This window comes from Emydura macquarii, unplaced genomic scaffold (genome assembly GCF_026122565.2).
Source record: "Emydura macquarii macquarii isolate MOO-44397 ecotype Brisbane River unplaced genomic scaffold, CSIRO-AGI_Emac_v2 contig_212, whole genome shotgun sequence".
In the NCBI taxonomy this organism is placed as follows: Eukaryota; Metazoa; Chordata; order Testudines; family Chelidae; genus Emydura; species Emydura macquarii.
The window spans coordinates 5766633-5785156 of NW_027130349.1; the positions used below are offsets into that span (position 1 = coordinate 5766633).

The 18524-nt window shown below is 38.5% G+C and overlaps 1 protein-coding gene across 8 annotated transcripts in view; it reads left to right on the plus strand.

Moving 5' to 3' along the window:
• The first annotated feature begins 1677 nt into the window (after positions 1 to 1677).
• The window catches only part of ESCO1 (establishment of sister chromatid cohesion N-acetyltransferase 1), a 58370-nt gene continuing 41523 nt past the window's right edge, over positions 1678 to 18524 (plus strand). For 5 of the 8 annotated variants that reach the window (XM_067546802.1, XM_067546827.1, XM_067546824.1 and 2 more), the window contains exons 1-6: positions 1790 to 2008; positions 5419 to 5523; positions 5727 to 7795; positions 8522 to 8627; positions 11723 to 11789; positions 14592 to 14706. In XM_067546802.1, the coding sequence (XP_067402903.1) occupies positions 5729 to 7795; positions 8522 to 8627; positions 11723 to 11789; positions 14592 to 14706 (2355 nt within the window). In that variant the 5' untranslated portion in view covers positions 1790 to 2008; positions 5419 to 5523; positions 5727 to 5728. Of the gene's footprint in view, positions 1705 to 1789; positions 2009 to 5202; positions 5524 to 5726; positions 7796 to 8521; positions 8628 to 11722; positions 11790 to 14591; positions 14707 to 18524 lie in introns of those variants that run through there. The other 3 variants (XM_067546808.1, XM_067546814.1, XM_067546820.1) reach the window with 3 other exon arrangements.

The window sequence follows — 18524 nt, forward strand, 5'->3', positions numbered from 1 at the left end:
TCAATATAGTACTAACTCTATTCAGCAATTTTCTTCCCAAACAGTATACTGAACAAATGTAATGGCTGAGGAATATGGATAAACTATAGTATATTCCGAGTTTGAAATATTATATGAAGCTATTTATTAGAAGGGATTGAAAAACTTTATTAAAAAGGATCAAAATGCCCACTTTAAAAATATTACTAATAAACTGACAGATTTATATGGAAATTCTCAGAAATTCCATTCTATACACAGAGAGTACGTGCTGAAAGTTTGGGAAAGATACATGAAATCACTAGTTCAATCTCCATTACAATGTCCAAAACAAGATACTTCTTCAACAGAACGTGGCAGAAAGTCATAAATGAACACTTCTATCATAGCCTGCTCTTAAGAGAAGATATTGGCTTGCACAAGCCCTGGAACATGAGATTTATCTCCTATTTTTTTCATTTCCTTCTAATGTAGGTTGTAGATGTTCTCATTACATATTTATATGGATAATCTTTTTTTTTTACCCTGCTAAACTCTTGACCTCAGTGATATCACATTTATGAGCTCCAGAAGTTAATCATGTGTTGTATGTGTATTTTAAAAAAAGTTTCCTATTATTCATTTTCTTATTACTTTATTGATAGAAAAATTGCTGGCTGACAATGACAAATTGCAATAGTAATTTGAGAATAGTTTACGTCATATGGAGTATATATACTTGAAATAAACATCACCTAATTGTATGTGTGTTGTCACTTTTCTTCCCTTCCCATCTTTTTCAACTGTTTTTGGATTATGAGCTCTTTGGGGCAAGACTTGTGTCATCTCTTTCTTTAGAAAATCACTTTACTGATAAAAGTAAATTTAAACAAAATGTTACTGTTGCCTTATTGTTGGGTCTTATGCAGATGGAAGAAAAGGAGATATACATGGAAGAAAATAATACGCTGAGGAGAATGGCAGGCAAGCAGAGGGAAGACAGAGTACACATGTAAAAATATTAGGGGGAAGATGAACATGGGAATCTCAGTGATAGACTGCAGATGGCACGTTTGAGGTGGGCTGCCTATATGATAAGAACAGGAGAACGACCAGCAGAGAAAGCATAGGAGGAAGAGGACAGAAAGAAATGGTGTAGGAAACTAAGGATGGGATGGAAAGACTTTGTCAAGATAAGCCTGAAAAAGAATGGGCTAGAAGTCCTAGAGCTACGAGTGGATGCCAAGGACTGGAAGGAGTGGCCACAAATTGTGGGTGCCTTCCGCCACTGTAAACGGGAAAGGGAATTGAGAAGGGAAGTGATATTGCTGCCTTGGATGTGTCCTTTTCTGTTACAAGAAGAGCATTTGGAACAGGTAGGGCGACCAGATAGCAAGTGTGAACAGTCGGCCCAGGGGATGGGAGGTAATTGGCAGCTATATAAGACAAAGCCCTGAATGTCAGGAATCTGATCATCCTAGCTGGAACAGCTGAGTAACCTGCTCTAAACGGTTTTGTATACCTCACCACCTCCTCCCCTTGCAGACAGCCCCAAACCAGACAGGCGCGACTGGGTCAGCTCCCGCCGCCAGGAGTCGCTGTGACTGCACCCAGACCTCCCTTCCTCCTTCCCTTTCCCCAGCCGCCTCGTTAGCAGCAGTAGGGCCTTCGGCGCATGCGCCAGAGCTCACGTCTATCGCTATCGCCGGAAGTTGGAGTCTGGGAAATTGGGAAAGCAGTTTCGGGGTCAGAGAGAGACGTAACAACGGGCGTCGCGGGCTGGGAACTGTCATAAGTGTGGGCGGGGTCGTCTCGCTGCCCGGATGTGAAAAGATTCCATTCACTTGCTTCTTCAGGCTGCTGGTCTCCCAGAGGCTGGCAGACTCCGGGTGACATGGGAAAGGCGCACGAGCGACAGTGACCTCGCGCCACTCACCCTGCCGCCTGCGCGGGCCCCCTGCCTCTGCTGTTCCCCTCCCCCCCTCCAGCAGCCGGGACGGGAGAGAGCGGCTCGCGCCGCGCGAGCACGCACCGGCGGGGAGCCGCTGAGGTTAGTCGCTGCGGGGCGCCAGCCCGGCCCCCCGCCGGAGGCTGAGCGGCCCCGGGTCCCCTCCCTCGTGATCCTGCCGCCCCCAGAGTGACGTGCCCCGTTCCCGCCAGCGCCCCGGGCCCGGCTGCCGCGCCCCTCAGGAAGACGCCTCGAGCGCAACCCCCCCGCTGCCCTCGGCCCCCAACGGCCGCTCCGCGCCCTGAAGGCCTTGAGGAGACGCCCCCGCGCTGGGCGCTGACGGGGGCGCGGGACCCTGGGCCAGGCTTTGCGCCTGAGTGTGCCCCCTGCCCCCCCCCCCCGTTCCCGGGGCGGGGTGCAAAGCCAGCGGGGCGGCGGGTGATTCCCGTGACCGGGCACGGGGGACTCTAGCCCCTTGTCACGCAGCTTGGGGCCCGGCCCCGCTGGATCCCACCCCAGCTCGGGAGTCAGCGGTGAGGGAGGCTCCTGCTTTCCCGAGCCAGGATCATTGAGCAGCCCGTGACTCACAGTCCTTAGCCGCCGTCCCGCCGCCTCTAGCTGCTGCGAGTCCTTTGGCTGCAAACTCCTCGGGGTAGAGACTGGGCCCTGCCTGCATGCTGGTCCAGAAAGCCCCTACCACTGCTAGACTCGGATAAGGAATCAAACCGCAGCAGCTCTGTGTGAAGGAGGATGACAGTTGAATTGAATTCTCTTTCTCTCCACTGACAAACCTATTCTCCACTTAACTCGGTGGTGGACCCCTCAGAGGTTCTTGAGGTTATTATGGGGAGGTCGCAAGGTGTCAGCCCCCGCACATGGCATGGCTGCGACTGTCAGTCCCGTGTGCGTGGCTGACAGCCAGAGCCCTTCAGAGCTGGATGGGCGGAGAGCAGTGGCCGCTGGCCAGGTGCTATGAAGGCAGCGCTGCCCCCAGCAGCAGTGCAGAAGTAGGGGTGGCATGACATGGGCAAGTCATCACTTTTTTGGGGAGGTCGTCACAACCTGAAATACTTTCAAAGGGAGTCCCACAAAAAAAAGTTTGAGACTCCCTGCGTAACTCATCTGGGGGATGGAAGTGGCCATGGACTCTTCTGTTATCTGTGTAATGCTGAAAACAAGATAGCTATGACCAGCCTTTAAAAATACAGCAGATGGTACACAGTGCATACTATTCATGTTTTGAAGATCAACATTAAACACCTAATTGAGATGGTGTAACAGCTTTGTAGATTATTTTTTAACAAACAATAGTTTTTTACAAGCCAATGCACGGATCTATGTATAAGTTTGTGTGCTATGGCACTTGATAATCAAAGCTCTTTTACTAGCAGAAATCATAGGTCACTGCTGATTAAGGTGAGGAAAGATGGAAGGCTTGGACATACAGCTTGTCCACATAGCTGCTTCTGTCATCAGTGTCCTACAAGGAGATGTGATTTTTCACTTATGAAGTTAATTGGGAGAAGTATTAACAATTTTATAAATAGTCATATTCACAATCTGGGTTCTAAATTCTTTGGGTTCCTGAGTTTGGGGACCTGATCCTGCAACTTGTGTATGGGTGGCAGACCCCATCAAAGTCTGTGGGCAACACAGGGCTAATGAATTGCAGGATTAGAATAAAGCAAAGTAAGTAGAATTTGCTTAATAAAGTGACATTTTAATGAATCATTTTAAACTTGATAGAGTGGGGAGCTTGTTTTCACAGTTTTAAAAAATCTAAATCAATTACAAATGTAAATTAGGGTCTGACACAAACTTTTGTCTCTTCTAATAAACTGGAAGATATGCTTTAACCAAACAAAAGCTATTGGTCTCAATACAGAAATAACTGAATGAAATTCCAATGGTCTGTAGTATATGGAAGGTAAAACTAGATGATCTAATGGTCCTTTCTTGCCTTAACTTGTTTAGTTAATAGATTTTTGAGGTTGGAGTGACAGTTTTGTCAAGGGATTACAGAAATACTTTGCTGTCAGCTTGTTGATGCAAAAAAATCGACCCATTATATTGGAAACTTCAATGGTAGTTTCTTTTTTAAAATTGACTGAAAAATCTGAAAGTATCTTTCAGTGCCTGGAGTTGTTACCCAGAACAATACTGCAAAATTATGTGATTGTTCTTCCTTAACTAACTGAAAAAAACAGTTCGTTGTGAGCAGTGGTTGCTTAAGTGAATGTACACAAAAAGATATCTTTGCATAAAAAACAGTCCCTAAAAAGTACCAGAAGTCTCTTTGCTGGAGGGCTTAAACATAGTAGTCAGATGTAGATATGAAAATTAATGGTGAGATGCTCCACCAAGATAACCCAGGTGCAACTTCCTGGTGAGATGCCCTGGCATTCCTAGTTATAGGATTTCTATCCAGGTGTTGTCCCCATTGTTTTCTTGGAGGCGCCATCTTTCAAATTGGCCTTGTAAGTGTCTCAGGTTGGAACTTAACCTCACACTCCCTGCTGGAAGGAGTTTTTGATTTCCACTTTTCTTCCAGGCCTTTCTGGCGGTACTCATAGCTTTCCTAAGCAGCACAAGTAGCAATAATTCTTGACAACTTGGATTGCCTTGGGGGTTCTTAATAGCAGTAGTGAAACTAACCAGAATTTTGTTAATTTCTCTGCTCCTGCTGACAATGCTATGAGATACAGGAGAAACACCAGACCAATTTGTTTGCAGACTATGGAAGAAAATATTCTGTCAGTTTGCATTCTGTTCACTTTTGGAAGATTGCATCTTGCAAACTTTCTCTTAAATAACCATATATATGGAGACTTTCTCTTAAATAACCATATACGTTCTTAAACGACCACATTCGTTTCAGCACCATTGGAAATAAATACAAGAGGAAAAGTGTAAAATAGGAAAATGTCAAAAATATTAAAAGCTTGAAAATATGTTTTCTTAAGTGACTGTTAGAGTAACTAGAAAAATAAAAGGACTATTTCAGGTCCTAATATAAAAGTGCTGTACCTCGCTGCCCCTCATTTTGTTAGAGGGCTTGTCTGATGCTATATTTTGGTATTTAGTACAACAGAAATAACATTTCAGAAGTTGGTTGTACAATAGAAGTGCATCGTTTGTCTCTGGGAGGGATACATATGAGAGTATCTAGTGTTGCTTAACAGTGGTACTGATAGAGCTCCAAAAAGGGCCCTGTCTAGTCCCTTGCTCCTTGGGGCTTTGTAACGTAGTGCTACAACTGCAACTGAAGGGTTCCTGATATAAAATTACATCATGAAGACAGAATACGGAGAGTTGCATACAGTCCACATGTCACTTTTGCTAGAGACTCTCATACTTTAAAGCTAATTATTATTTGAAAGAATGAAAGTATTTAATATAGGTGGTCAGGAGCTGTATGCCTGAATTCAGAGACTGAGAAATAGAAGGGAAAAGTTAACAAAATAAACATATACTGGATCTAAATATTTCCATAAATGTTTTATTCTTCATAGGTTATATGTAATGCCTTGTCTACAACCAAATTTATAAGGAATGCTTTTGGCACATCTTGATAAGTTACTTTCTCTGAAACATCGATCGCCTCTTATAAAATACCTGTAAGTAAAATAAATGTTGTATACTAAACTTAAAATGGTTTAGCAGACTTTGCTTTCTGATCATGACTACTATCCACTGATACTTAATAGACAAAATGAATAATCCAATGTCTCCTTTTAGTTAATATGGCTAATAATGCATATTAACAACATAAAGTAGGTGAAAAAGTTTGTAGAAATTTGATTCAATTATTGTTTTGCAGAAATGGCAGCCCCAAAAAGGAAGTCTGCAATAGCAGAACCTTCTGCTAAACGTCGGAAGCTAGATAAGAACAGCAAATCATCAACAAAGAAAGAAAGGGAGGTGTCAGCCACAAAACAGGTCTTAAATAAATCAAAGCCAAATAAAAGTGCAATGCAGAAGAAAGCAGTGCTTAAAATCTCAGGCAAACCTAACAGGTCAGTAGTAAATAAAGCCATCAATAATTGTGGTAGGCTGTCCTTCTGTTCTAAACTTGTGCAGAAACATTCCAAGAAGAGTGAAGTTGAATTAAAGAAAAGATCCAATAAAACAGTACCTCTGAAAAGATCATCCCTAAAATCATTAAGTAGGATATCATCTACAAAAACACCCTCCAGATCTTCAAAAATAAACCATAATACTTTCTTGAAATCTACAAAGGCTTCCTCCAAATCAGGTCCTGAAGGGAAGGACAAATGTAGTGCTTTAAAAACCAAAGTTTCAATTGAAAGTAAGAGACAACAGCAATTAAAATCAACTTCAGTTATTAAAAAGCATTCATCCAAAACCCAAAGTATTAGGCAATCTGTCTTGCAGTGCGTAAAAACTTTAAATGAAACTACACTTAGGAACACACATGTGGATATAAAATCTGTTAAGGGAAATTCTACAGAAAAAGTTGTAAAAATTACTGATAATTTAGGGATACAAGTTCAGAATCCTAAAAAGAATCTTGCAAAAAGGTCAGTTTCTCAAGATGCTGAACAACCATCGATTAAATCTTTAAGTGACAACAAATGTGAACCTGAATTAGGAATGCGCATGATGACAAGATCATCAGGCACAAACAATAAAATAACTATCAAAGACACACAACAGCAGCCAAAAGTCACAAAAAATAAGGACGTGTGCCAAAAAAAGGCAGTACAAGAAATTCCTAAGCCAAGACACATCATTATCTCAAATGAGCAACTAACCAGGCGATCACATAGATTGCAGCAGTTATCAGATGTGCCAGCGAGATCCCTTCGTAATAGAGAAATTAAAGAAGGAAAAGCTTCAGAAGTGAAACAAGGTACTCAAACAAAAGGGTGTGTTCAGGGTGCTAGAGTTGAAACAGTTAAACCTGTTAAGCAGAAAACAGAACAGAAAAATATGAAAACAAAATCTAATTTTATAAGTGGAGATAAAGAAATAACTGTAGGAATAACCAGCTCTCTGCTAGAGAAAACATGTAAAATGGACCATAAAATCAATGATTCCAACAGTTCTGAACATAGCCTGAAAGGCTCACGATTATTTCTTGATCATAAAAAAGTAGAAATGGTAAGCCCTCTTCAGCCAACTTCTGTGACAACAAATAAGGAAAAACAACCAATGCATCACAATGTGAAGAGCAGTGTAAAAGCAAAGAGAATTTCGCAGCCACCTGTAAATGAAACAGATCTAGCCCAGCAGCAGGAGAATGTTGTGAAGTCCAAACGCGTAAGCATTCTTGAACTCTGTGAAGAAATTGCAGGTGAAATTGAGTCAGATACAGTAGAGGTGAAAAGAGATTCTCCCAACACTGAACATAGAAAAGGAGAAGAGAAACATGCAGAAACACAGCTGCCACAGACTGTAATGCTTACTCAGAAGGAGCCAAATCAGAGCACTCAGTGCAAGCGTTTTTTCCCCAGCAAAAAAGGAATACCTATCAAATGTATTTTGAATGGCAGAAATAGTCCTGCAAACAAAAACTCTAAGTGGACCAAAATAAAACTAATGAAAGCTAATCATGTGAATTTAAATAAATTAAACTCTGCAAGTGTTCCCAAGCTGGATTTATTAGAAACTAAAACTAAAGTTCTAGAGTCAAGTCAATCAGCTGATGCTGAAATACAGCTTTCAAAGGCCCAAGGTAAATTGTCAATGACAAAACCAAGTGAGGATAAAAGTGCAACTCTTGTGCAGGAGAAATTGGTAGCAGTGTCCTCTGAAACAGTCAGAGCTAAAGATGTGACACCAGAAACAAAGCAACCCACAAAAAGAGTTGCTGAAAATGGTTTGTTGGATAATCGGACAAAACATGTTCCTGAGCCAACAGATGAGGTAATTCTTTTTACTGGATGAGGTAATTTTTATTTATGGAGTGTGGTGGGAGGATACTATTTTAAATTTGTTCTAGTATCTAACAGTGCTATCTGTGCTCATGTAACTAGCTTTATCAGTAACATTTTGTGCAACTAAAACATTTCAGTGTAGGAACCTTAATCTGCTATTGAGTTGACTTGTGCTTCTAGTATAAATGAAATAGGAAAATGAATCTATTATATTTTACTAAGGGCAGTAGTTTAAAAAATAAAATTATCTTCCAATAACTCAAATGCACAGCTTGACAAATTAAAATGTGTCATGGCAGATTAATTAAAACTCCATAGCTATCTTGTGCTGAAAGTCTATGTTAAGGGGAATGGACTATGTTAAGGACAAAAAGTACTTATCTTGATTAGGTTTGTTTAAATTTAATGTTCTAAGAACACAGGAGTACATGTAGTAACCATATTCTTTCCAAATAAGTGTCCATATACGCTGAATGTGTAATGTTGCAAAATTTTCCTACATCAGATAGTGCCACAAATGTATACCTGCTTATTAGTTCACTAAGCAAAGTTTTAAGGAGGTTTGGAAAAAGTGTTAATTTGATCTTGTAGGAACTCAGCAGTGGTTTTATTCATAAGATATTAAATTCAGAATTGATAAAATGGGGACAGAAGTTCGTGTGAGTTATGGAGCAGTTTGAGTTTGATCTATCATGTGTTCTAATGTGTTGTTCAGAGTTTTAGCTTGCATTTGGATACAAGTCCAGAAAGCACTCCGGTGAAAAGTACTACAGCACCACCACCTAAGCAAGCCAAAAAGGAGACAGAGAGTGAATCTCAAGGTAAAAAATCTAAAATATAAATTCTGTGCACTTTCAGAGGTGGTAGTGAAGGAATCCTTTTCCTTTCAAATGGGAACGTTACAAAATTTGTTGGTGTCAGCAGAGTGTGAAAACTTAACTGGTAGTCCTAGAACTAAGCCTACTAATAAGGTGAAAAATATGGTATCTAGCAACCATGCCATCCCCAGTAATTTAAAAGAATAAAAGTTAAGTTTATGTACTCTGTTTAAATGTAATGTACTACCAGCACTTGTTGATAGCACAACTAAAATTATGCATATTAGATTATTACTGGTGGAATTAATTAAATACATTAGAATAGTATTTGGCCAGTTGTGAGGATGAGTTGAATACCAAAAAAAGTAATCAAATACATTATATGATGAATGTCAGTAAAATCAGCTGTTAGTTGAGTACTAGTCTACTGACTTAACTTTTTGCATCCCTTGCTTTTATTTTGCCATCTTTTCCTTCCACTATTCACTCAACTTTTTCCAGTAACTGATCATGGCTTGTGAGCTATCATTGGTACCTGTTTTCTCTCTTTTCTCTCACTATTCCTTCCTCCCCCCCCAATTCTCTAAATATTTTAACTACTCCCTCCACAAAATCTCTCAGCACTATTCTCTGTACTTATCTCAACCATTCTTTCTCTCCCACCCTTCTCTCCTTCATCTGCACATCCACACAGCACTTGGAATTTTTTACCAGATACCTAATAGTCAGGAGACTTACTCTCCTGGCTGTGGACTGATACGAAAGATGGGGCAATGCTTGGGTGAAAAGCCGTGCTCCCCTCCAGCAGCTGAGAAAAGGAAGGTTGCTTGGGTTTCTTCTAGGATGCTGATCCCTGGACTTTATTCAATTGTTCCATCTTTCCTGTCAGTGTCTGGCTAGTAGATTTCTGATAAACTTGAAACTCCCTGTTCTCTGGCCGCTGGAAGCGGAGCTGCATTCTCTCTATTCTCCTTTTGTATTTGAGTTTTCTGGTTGCTAAGATGGTTCTCAGTAGTCTACACCATCTCTTCCTCTGAGCTGATGTGCTGAGGAGAGGAAGTGTCTGCTACTCTACCCCATGCTCAGCTTTTTGGCTGATGCAAGAGGGATGTTTATGCTGCTCTGCCCTTTCTCCAGATTCCATTTTTAGACTCCCCTTCCCTAGTGTCTGTCTCCCCCATAGCTTTCCCAAGTTGAAGTGGAGTGAAACTGACCTGACTTCAATTTTGCTTCTGTCCACTGAGATCTGAAAAATGGCAATGGCAGCTTTTTGCCAAAAGTAGTGGTGTGAAAGGTGAGTATCTGGCAACTTTAAAAAATAACCAGACAGTTCAGAGCAGGTGGGTCTCTTCAGTCTGGGAGGGCAGCCTACCGAGGAGAACGAAAACTGACTTCATCCATCCATGGGTTAAATGATGTTTGGCAATGGCAACATTAGTAATATCCGTTGGCAGGTCTGGGGCAACAAGGTGGGAAGAGAGTGGGCATGCACTGAGTTCAGCTAGGGAAAGGTCCTCTCATTGCAGTGTACGGCAGGAATGCCAACTAATACACGATAGTGTCTGTTGCAAAATTATAATGTCGGTGCAAATAGTTTCTGAAGATGGTGGATGCTTGCACAATGACTCCACCCCTGATGAGAAGACGACGACGACAATACTCTAATAAGTCTTTGGTATGCCTCTTCCTTTGGAAGAATTGAGCAGCAGCAGCAGAGGTATGGAGCTGTCCTTCTGCTCACTTAGGGAGTTGTCACTGCATTGGTTTCATCTTAGTTTGATCTTGGAACACCATCTTCACAAACATCAAGGATAGAAACTTGCTAAAATTTGTTTTGATTCTGTAGCAGTTGATGGCACTTGCCCAGGAAATTTTCCTTTTCACTCTGGGTTAGTGGATGTTTTCCAATCTAGAGCATGGAGTTGAGTAAACTCTTTGTGGATGACCCATTTGACTGGAAGTGTTAATTGAATTGGCAACTGAAACTTGTACAATTCTCCTTACAACATTCTTCTTAACAAATTAAACAATGAATCTTTTGTTTTCTTATTTTTGCTCTTTTTTTCTGGGTTCCTTTACCCTCAAAGAGTTTATCTGTCTTTTGTTTACCACTGCCTTATTTCTGACAGTGTATCTCTCTCTTTCACTGTCTTCACTTATCTGTTTGCATCCCTTCTCAAGAAGGAACTCGAGTTACTACTTTTTACCTCCCTTTCACCAAGTTCCCACAAATTAGCAACTGTTCATCTGGCTGAGGAAGGTTGCATACACCTTTCTCAGGAGCCTGTCAGTGCTGCTCCAGGTGTCAGGCTTTGGTCAGTGTAATGTGAAAATTTTCCCCTAGCTTCTGCTGGCTCAAGAAGCAAGAACCAAACTCTGTTCTAAACTAATAAGTATCCTTACTAGATCACTGATACATCTCCTACTCTTCTCTGATGAAATGCCGTGCTTTTGCTTTCTCTCTATCTCCCTGTCACTATGCCTTACCCTGTGGTGCCCTATGCAATGTTTCATTAACAGGATTAGCCATTTAGTAAAAGATGACACTTGTGCAAGTCTTATTTTTATTGCAGCTCCAGCTTTTTGAAGTGCCACATACAATAACAGCATTAAGAACATTCACTGTTGCTTGGAACTAGGAAAAAGAGGGTTCTTTTCTTTATTGCATTTCCTAACTGCATCTCTCTTCCCCTGCCTCACTACTTAGCAAGCCAGATATCATAGTTATGGCTGTTTAATGGCTCTTCTGCTATACACAGCAGTACCCCATTGATGTCAGCATGAGCAGGTTGAAACTAAAATTCAGCTTAATTCTGCTGCTCCTGCTTGGCTACAAGGAAAGAACCATGTTCAACAATAGTGGATATGTATAATTTGTGTAACAGGTTTAAAAATTTAGTGTGGAGAAATATCTGAATCCTGCATTAAATTCTCACCCTTTTATTAAATGACTTTCTACAGAAGTACTGCATGTATAATATACTTATGTATCTCTTTATTGTAGTAAAGTTAACACATTTTGCCATTTGTTTCTCTAAGCTTGCTTTTTCTATTAAGTGGAATTTTATAATGAAATTAAAATCCATGATTAACTGCAGGTTCGGCTCCCAAGCAGTTGGTGCGCACTTTATTCACAAATCAGATCTCTGAGACTAGTGAGAAGAGGTATAGTATCTTTTTATTCTATTATCTTTTTATTCTTTAATGTATTATGGAGTGACAGTACTTCCTCCTTAGGTGAAGTTGCAACAAAGTTTCCATTATAAGACCAGTTTTTGTTGTCCCTCTTTTCCACTGCCAAACTAAACTTTCATTTTAAAAAATCAGTATCTCATCCTTTCCATAAGAGACCAAACTCTATGTAATGCAGTTTACCAAAGAGGGCTGTCAGTGGCAAAAGGACTAACTTTAGCTTTGGTGAAAAAATTATCAGATAAGCTGGCTGCAATGTGAGTCACCTTTTTTGAAAAAGTAGTAATTAGCAGAGCTAAAATATACTTAAATTTTGCTTTGCTTTTTGCCAAATTCAAACCTAAGACTGGAAAGTAGATGATGACTAAAATTAATTTTATTAGATTCACCTATTCAGAGGAAGATGAGGAGGAAGATTCCTCTAACTTTTCAGTTATAAAAAAATCTTGTAATTGTCAGTACACATTTTTTGATGGAAATGTGATTTTTCTTTCCTCCTCCGCCCGCCAGCTGAGTTTTGTGACCCAAAATATTGTAAATCTAGCTGCACAATAAGGCCTTGAGAAAATCAGAAACTCAGGCTGCCTTATCTATAACTTTTTTCTTTTGCAACTACACAAACTAAAATGCTTTATTTTTAATTATATAGTGGCTCTGCCAATTCTGACCACTCTGTCATACACTCTCCTGATTAGACAAATAACGTATTGAAAGCAATCAGTCCTCATTAAGAGCTTCATATGGCAATGTACAGAGATGCTCAACAGATCAAAATAATGGACACTATTATTCCATATCCTAACTAGTGATCTTAGTGTCATTAGACATAGAAGTATCATGTTCACAATGGAGACATGAAACCATTTATAAAGCAGGGCTCTGTAGTTCACATTTTCAGTCTTTATCTACAAGCTGGACAAGTACAGTGGTTGTTCAAAATTAACCCAGAGGTTGTGGACTTCTTAACCTTTAGAAAATGTTCTTGATCCAAAAATGACTCCACTGTCAAAGAAGCCACAAAAAGAGCAAAGAAGGGAGGACAGATAAAAGGGCAGATATGTTAGTTTACATATGTTAACTGAATACTTCTATATGTTTGAGTTTCGTGCAAGTTTAATCTTAACACTGAACGTTTTTTTTTGTTTTGTTTTACTTTACCATTCCAGTTCTTTCTTTAGACAGTTTTATGAAGATTGTTGCTCTTAGTTGCTGATGTGTAGTTTTTATTTTCAACTTCACCTAAGCTAAGTTTTCTGTCTGGAAATAGAGGATGTTCGTATTTTTGCAAGCTTGAAAAAAACTTGTTGGCTAGTACTGTAGTTTTGTGCTCTCTTTGCTATTTTAGTTACTATTGTTTTCATAAGTGCCTTCTTAACTCATATCCCAGATACTGCTCCTATAAATCTATTTGAGACACTATTGACACACAAATCATTTCACACATATGGTGGTATAATTTCACTGTAGGCCCAAGAAGAAAAGATGTAGTAGGAAAGATCACTCTTTAAGCATAAATATTTCCAGTAATTAACATTAATAATTAACAAAAGAAATGGCTAATCAAGTGAAAGGGACATGAATTCGTCTTAAGTGTGGCATGATAACATCTGTTTGGAAAAAACATATATTGAAAGTTTCTCTGCATGTAAAAGTTTATAATTCATCTACTGCTACAGACCATGCATAGCAACTATTAGCAAACATCTTGTTAACAAGAACTATGTTGTTTTGTCTGATCTTCACTTTGCAAGAAAGTTAGGATTAGTAACTGCAAAACAGAGGTGCTTGCTTTTTTTAAGAGAGTTCAGTGACCTCCAAAAGCCTCGCATCCTAAATCCTCCAGCTGTCTTCTTTTGCAAAAAGTTCCCTAGGGCTTTGTGGGGAAGAGCTAGTTGGTAACAATTCTTTTTCTACTTTCTTCAAATAACACAGCTAAGAGGAATGTGGGAACAGAGAGAACTTTTAACTGTCTCTGATCTGCTTCTGAGATAGGAAGTGCCAGCTTGGCTTGTCATCTTCATGCAGTGGAAAAATCCCCTTAACACTGAGAAAAGTAGACCCACAGGATGTGTCTACATAGCCTGTCCACAGGCCCTTTTCAGAGGTATGGGAAGGAATTTTCTTCCTGAAAGAACTGGAATGGTGTGGTCTGGACAGATACAGTTCTGCTTCTCTCATGGTGATATTGGGCTGTTACCAACCCTGACCATAATTTGTGTGTAAAGTGAAGTAAGAGGGAAGATTAGTGTAACTGTCTCTTAAATAATATTCTGATTCACATACCTCAAACGCCTGTGTATACCAAACATAGAGTAGCATAATTTTAAAAAATCATTTTGCTGACTTACCAGAGGTGAACGAAAATACTGAGGAACTGAAACTCAAACAAGAAAATCATAATCATAAAGTCTAGAGATGTGTAAAATTTGAATTGTAGATGAAATAATCCAGTGTCCATACAGCGTTGCATGGTTATGTGATAAATCAACTGTCCAGTTGTTGATTATTTCTTTCCACTATCTATATAGTTTATAATTATGATAATCACAAGGGTGCACGTTATGTTCATCCTCTTGGCTACAGTTCTGAATATTTCAGAATTGCAAACTAAAATGTGTATGCTTTTGGTCATGTTTGGGAATTTAAATTTATTTTAAATGGATTTACACTTAGATGCATTTTTTAAAATACCTATTCAGAAGGGCCTTATTAAATTGTATAAACTGAAGAGGATCAGGCAGCCTCTTCTGACATGAAATACGTTTGTGTTTAAAGGGTCCCTTTGCCAAACCATTCATTAGCATCAAGTTGCAATAGTTTCCTGTCTTCAGAGCAGCATATTCAAAAACTAAGAGAAGCAGGAAAAGATGGTGATAAACAGCTGATCATAGTAAGTACTTTCCTTTTTAATGTTGCTGTGTATTTCTTAAACTTGTATGTGAGTCATAACCCTGCATCTTGAAATTTTAAATATCATCTCCAGTAGATATTTTTGACTGAGCTGTCTCACCTCTTAAATATTATGAACTTGGTCTTAAATGTAGATACCCTTACATAGTGTTGTTTCTGTAGCTTTGCAATCACTGACCGTTTTACACTTTTATTGAATTGTTGGCATTAAAAAGTGGTGGTGGACTGATTAATCTAGAATCCATATTATTTAAACTGAGTCTTCCAAAAATTCTAATTTTTTTTACAATAGGCTATATTTGCACACTCAGATACAAAGAGGACCTTTATTTATAAAGGAGGCTGAGAAAAGAATGGTAAAGAAGAGAAATTTGCCTTTGTATGAGCAAATCCTCAGTTTATGCAAATTATAGAATCTCACTAGTGGGATGAGTATCTGGCAGATTTTTCTATGCGAGGTTACATATGAATGCTTTACACTTACGTAATTATATATATATATATATATATATATATATATATATATATATATATATGGATATTTTTTCCAAGGCACTGACTAAAACTAAGGACAGAGAAGGAACTTTTCTACAAATCATTGATGAGCTCCATCGATAACTGATAGAGTGAGGGGCACAAAGGAAATAATTAAAAATAAATTCTTAAACTAACATATAAGTAGCTATTTCTACTAAAGAAAAAGTAGAGCAAAAACTATTCAACCAAAGAATTTCAAAATGGCAAGTGGGGCAAAAGCACACAGATAGTCCTTCAAACTATGACAACACAACACTGCAGCAGAACCAATTAAAAATGGAACCAGTTAAAACGGACATCATCACTATCCACACATTAATATCACAAAATAATTACTAAAAAGCAGATTGATAGACATGACAGTCCTTAATGAAACAAAAACCACATACTAAAGATACAAGCCTGAAGTCTGACTCTTTCCTGCATCATGAAATTTGCCTCTTTGGGTGGGATTACAAGATGACAGATTTTTTTATTCATTGCCACTTATGTTTAGAAACATCAGGGTATTAAACTGTTCAGGGATGCGATTTCTAATACTTTACTTGCAATAGTCTCAATTATTACCTGTTTAGGCGTTAAGCAAAGTAATTACTCAGGTACCTAATTTTAGGCATACAAATAGTCCCCTTTACTTCATCAGGGCTGAATGCTAGCCTTAAAACCTAACTTCTGGTGGTACGGTAATAGAATTAGATCTGTCTTTGATGCTTTTTTCCCCTGACAAAGAACTGTAACCTTTTTCAATCCATTAAAGGAAAAAATAAATAGCTATGATCTTCACTTCTCGTAAACCAGCACTTTTGTTAGCTGGCTTATTTATTTTTCTCATTGTTTTCAGATTTTTAAAAAGGGGAGTTATAACTCTTATTGTTCAGCGCCACAACAAAAAAAAGTCTTAATTATGTATTATCTAGTTTAAATATAATAGTTTTAGAGGGGAAAAACGGATCGGGGGTCTTCATCAAAACATGTGAGAAAACAAGTTTACAGCTGGGACTAGTTCATTGTTTTTTTCATTGTGTATTTCTGCCAAAGTTTACAAGTCAAGAGTGACTTTTAACAAAGTAACAATTGTAAAAGCAAAACAATCTTCACAATTCTAATATTTGTATACATCTCTTAATATTAGTATTTTAACCCAATCCCTATTTGTCAATGAAGGGTATTGTTATTATGCCTATAGTTCACTTTAATCAAATAATAGTTTGTGACCATGATTTATACATGTGTGTTCTATTTTTGTAAAAACTGACTGAAGCCTTCTATCTAGGTGCACAGAAAAGTCTCCAAAGTTATCCTTTTTGTAAAATGTTAAACTAAAACTAGATAAATGCGTACATATAATTGAGACATGGTAGTTTGATGTGTGGATTTAAAATAGTTTGTACTTACATCTATAGAAAAGCACCTGACTCTTAAAACTCCAAACTTTGCACATAGAGGTGGTTGAAAGAGTGGAAATTAAATTAAATTTAAAAAATCTTGTTTTTTGAAGTTCATAATTGGCAATCTTTTTTTTTTTTTACTTACTCTATTTCCAGACATTTAGTCTTTAAGCCGTGTCTTTAGATATATGTAGTTGTTTAAAAGAAATTCTTCATTCTAAGAACAGTTTTTACAAAGATGCCCAGGTACTATTGTGGCAAGAACCATTTGAGAACCAAGACAGAAAAATTTCTGAATATGGTGGTTTCTTAATCATCTTGGACATCTATTTACCTTCATCTCTCCACCCTGTCTCTTCTAATTTACCCCAAAAAAACCCTCATCTTTCAAAGGTGTTCTCTGGAATAAGATGTTAGGATCCTAAGCCCAACATTAGTTACCACCTCTTTGCGGTAGAGGTGACCATGTTAATATTTTGGTTTTACATTGTACATTTTATGACACTTTATTTCATTCTAACCGTTCGTACAATGCCAGAGTCCTTGGGACTGAGGTATGGTATAAATCTTGTCAAATGTTTTTATAAATTCTACCATTCTGTTCAGTATTTGGAGGGAATGTTATGGATGAAACAATTCCTCCCTCCCCCTTTTCTTTCTCTTCTCTTCTCTCCTCCTCCCCCCCCCCCCCCCCACCATATGTGGTTTTATCTATTTAGCAAGAATTTAGTTCATAAGATGTTGGTATATTATCTCCTTGGGTGGGTGTGTGGGTGTAATGAACTGGTTTATATTTTGTATTACCTGTGAGTATAAAATCAATAGCAAGCTCAGTTTGTATGCAAAAGGTATCCTTGTATTAAAAATTGTCTTGCTATTTTTGCTTGTAAATGACAAAGATTGTGTTCTCTCTCTTCCTTTCTCCCTCTCTCTCAGTATAAAAATCTTCTATAATTTGAAGTTGTTCTAATACTCAACACTTGAAAGGCTTTTCAATTCTTTATTTTTTATGATGCATTTCACTAATCCCTGATTATCTCTAAACATTAATTTATCCTCATATCACAGCTATTACTCTCATTCTATTGATATGTAGAGTTGAAGTACTGGAAGATTAAATGTCTTGCCCAAAGACAACAGGAAGTCTGGCAAAACCTATATCTTCTAAGTGCCTTAACAAAATCATCTTTCCTTTTTTTTATTAAGGTTACAAAACAAATTTAAAAGAGCATTGAAAACCTTCGTGTGCATGCACACTCAGAAATGTATTCTGCTGGCTGAATCTTTTTATGTTCAAAGCCACTTACAAATATTAAATCCTTGTAGCAATTTTGATAGTATGATCTCTGTTTCACAGACCATGGAAAGTGAGGTAGCAAGATTCAGTGACTTGTCCAAGGTTGTAGTTTATCAAAAATTGGGGTAGAATTTAAGTCCCTGATTATTGTTGTGTTCAGACCAATATAACAGTCTAATCTGAGAATTTATGAACTATGATATAGAAAGTCAGACCTTAAATAACTTTTAAAATCTTACACATTCAGTGGACATGTTGCCGGTTAAATGAGCCCCCATATTATGCAAAATTAAATTTTTATTAAACTTAAGATGAGTAGAAGTATTGCTTCCCCCATCCAAAGGAAAAGATTTCAACAAATATTCCCTTGCTGTGTCTGCAACCTAAATTTTTAACAGGGTTCAAAAAAGAACTAGGTAAGTTCATGGAGGCCATTAGCCAAGATGGTCAGGGATGCAGCCCCATGTTCTTAGTATCCATAACCTCTGATTGCCAGAAGCTGGGAGTGGATGACAGGGAATGGATCACTCGATGATTCCCTGTTCTATTCATTCTCTCTGAAGCACCTGGCATTGG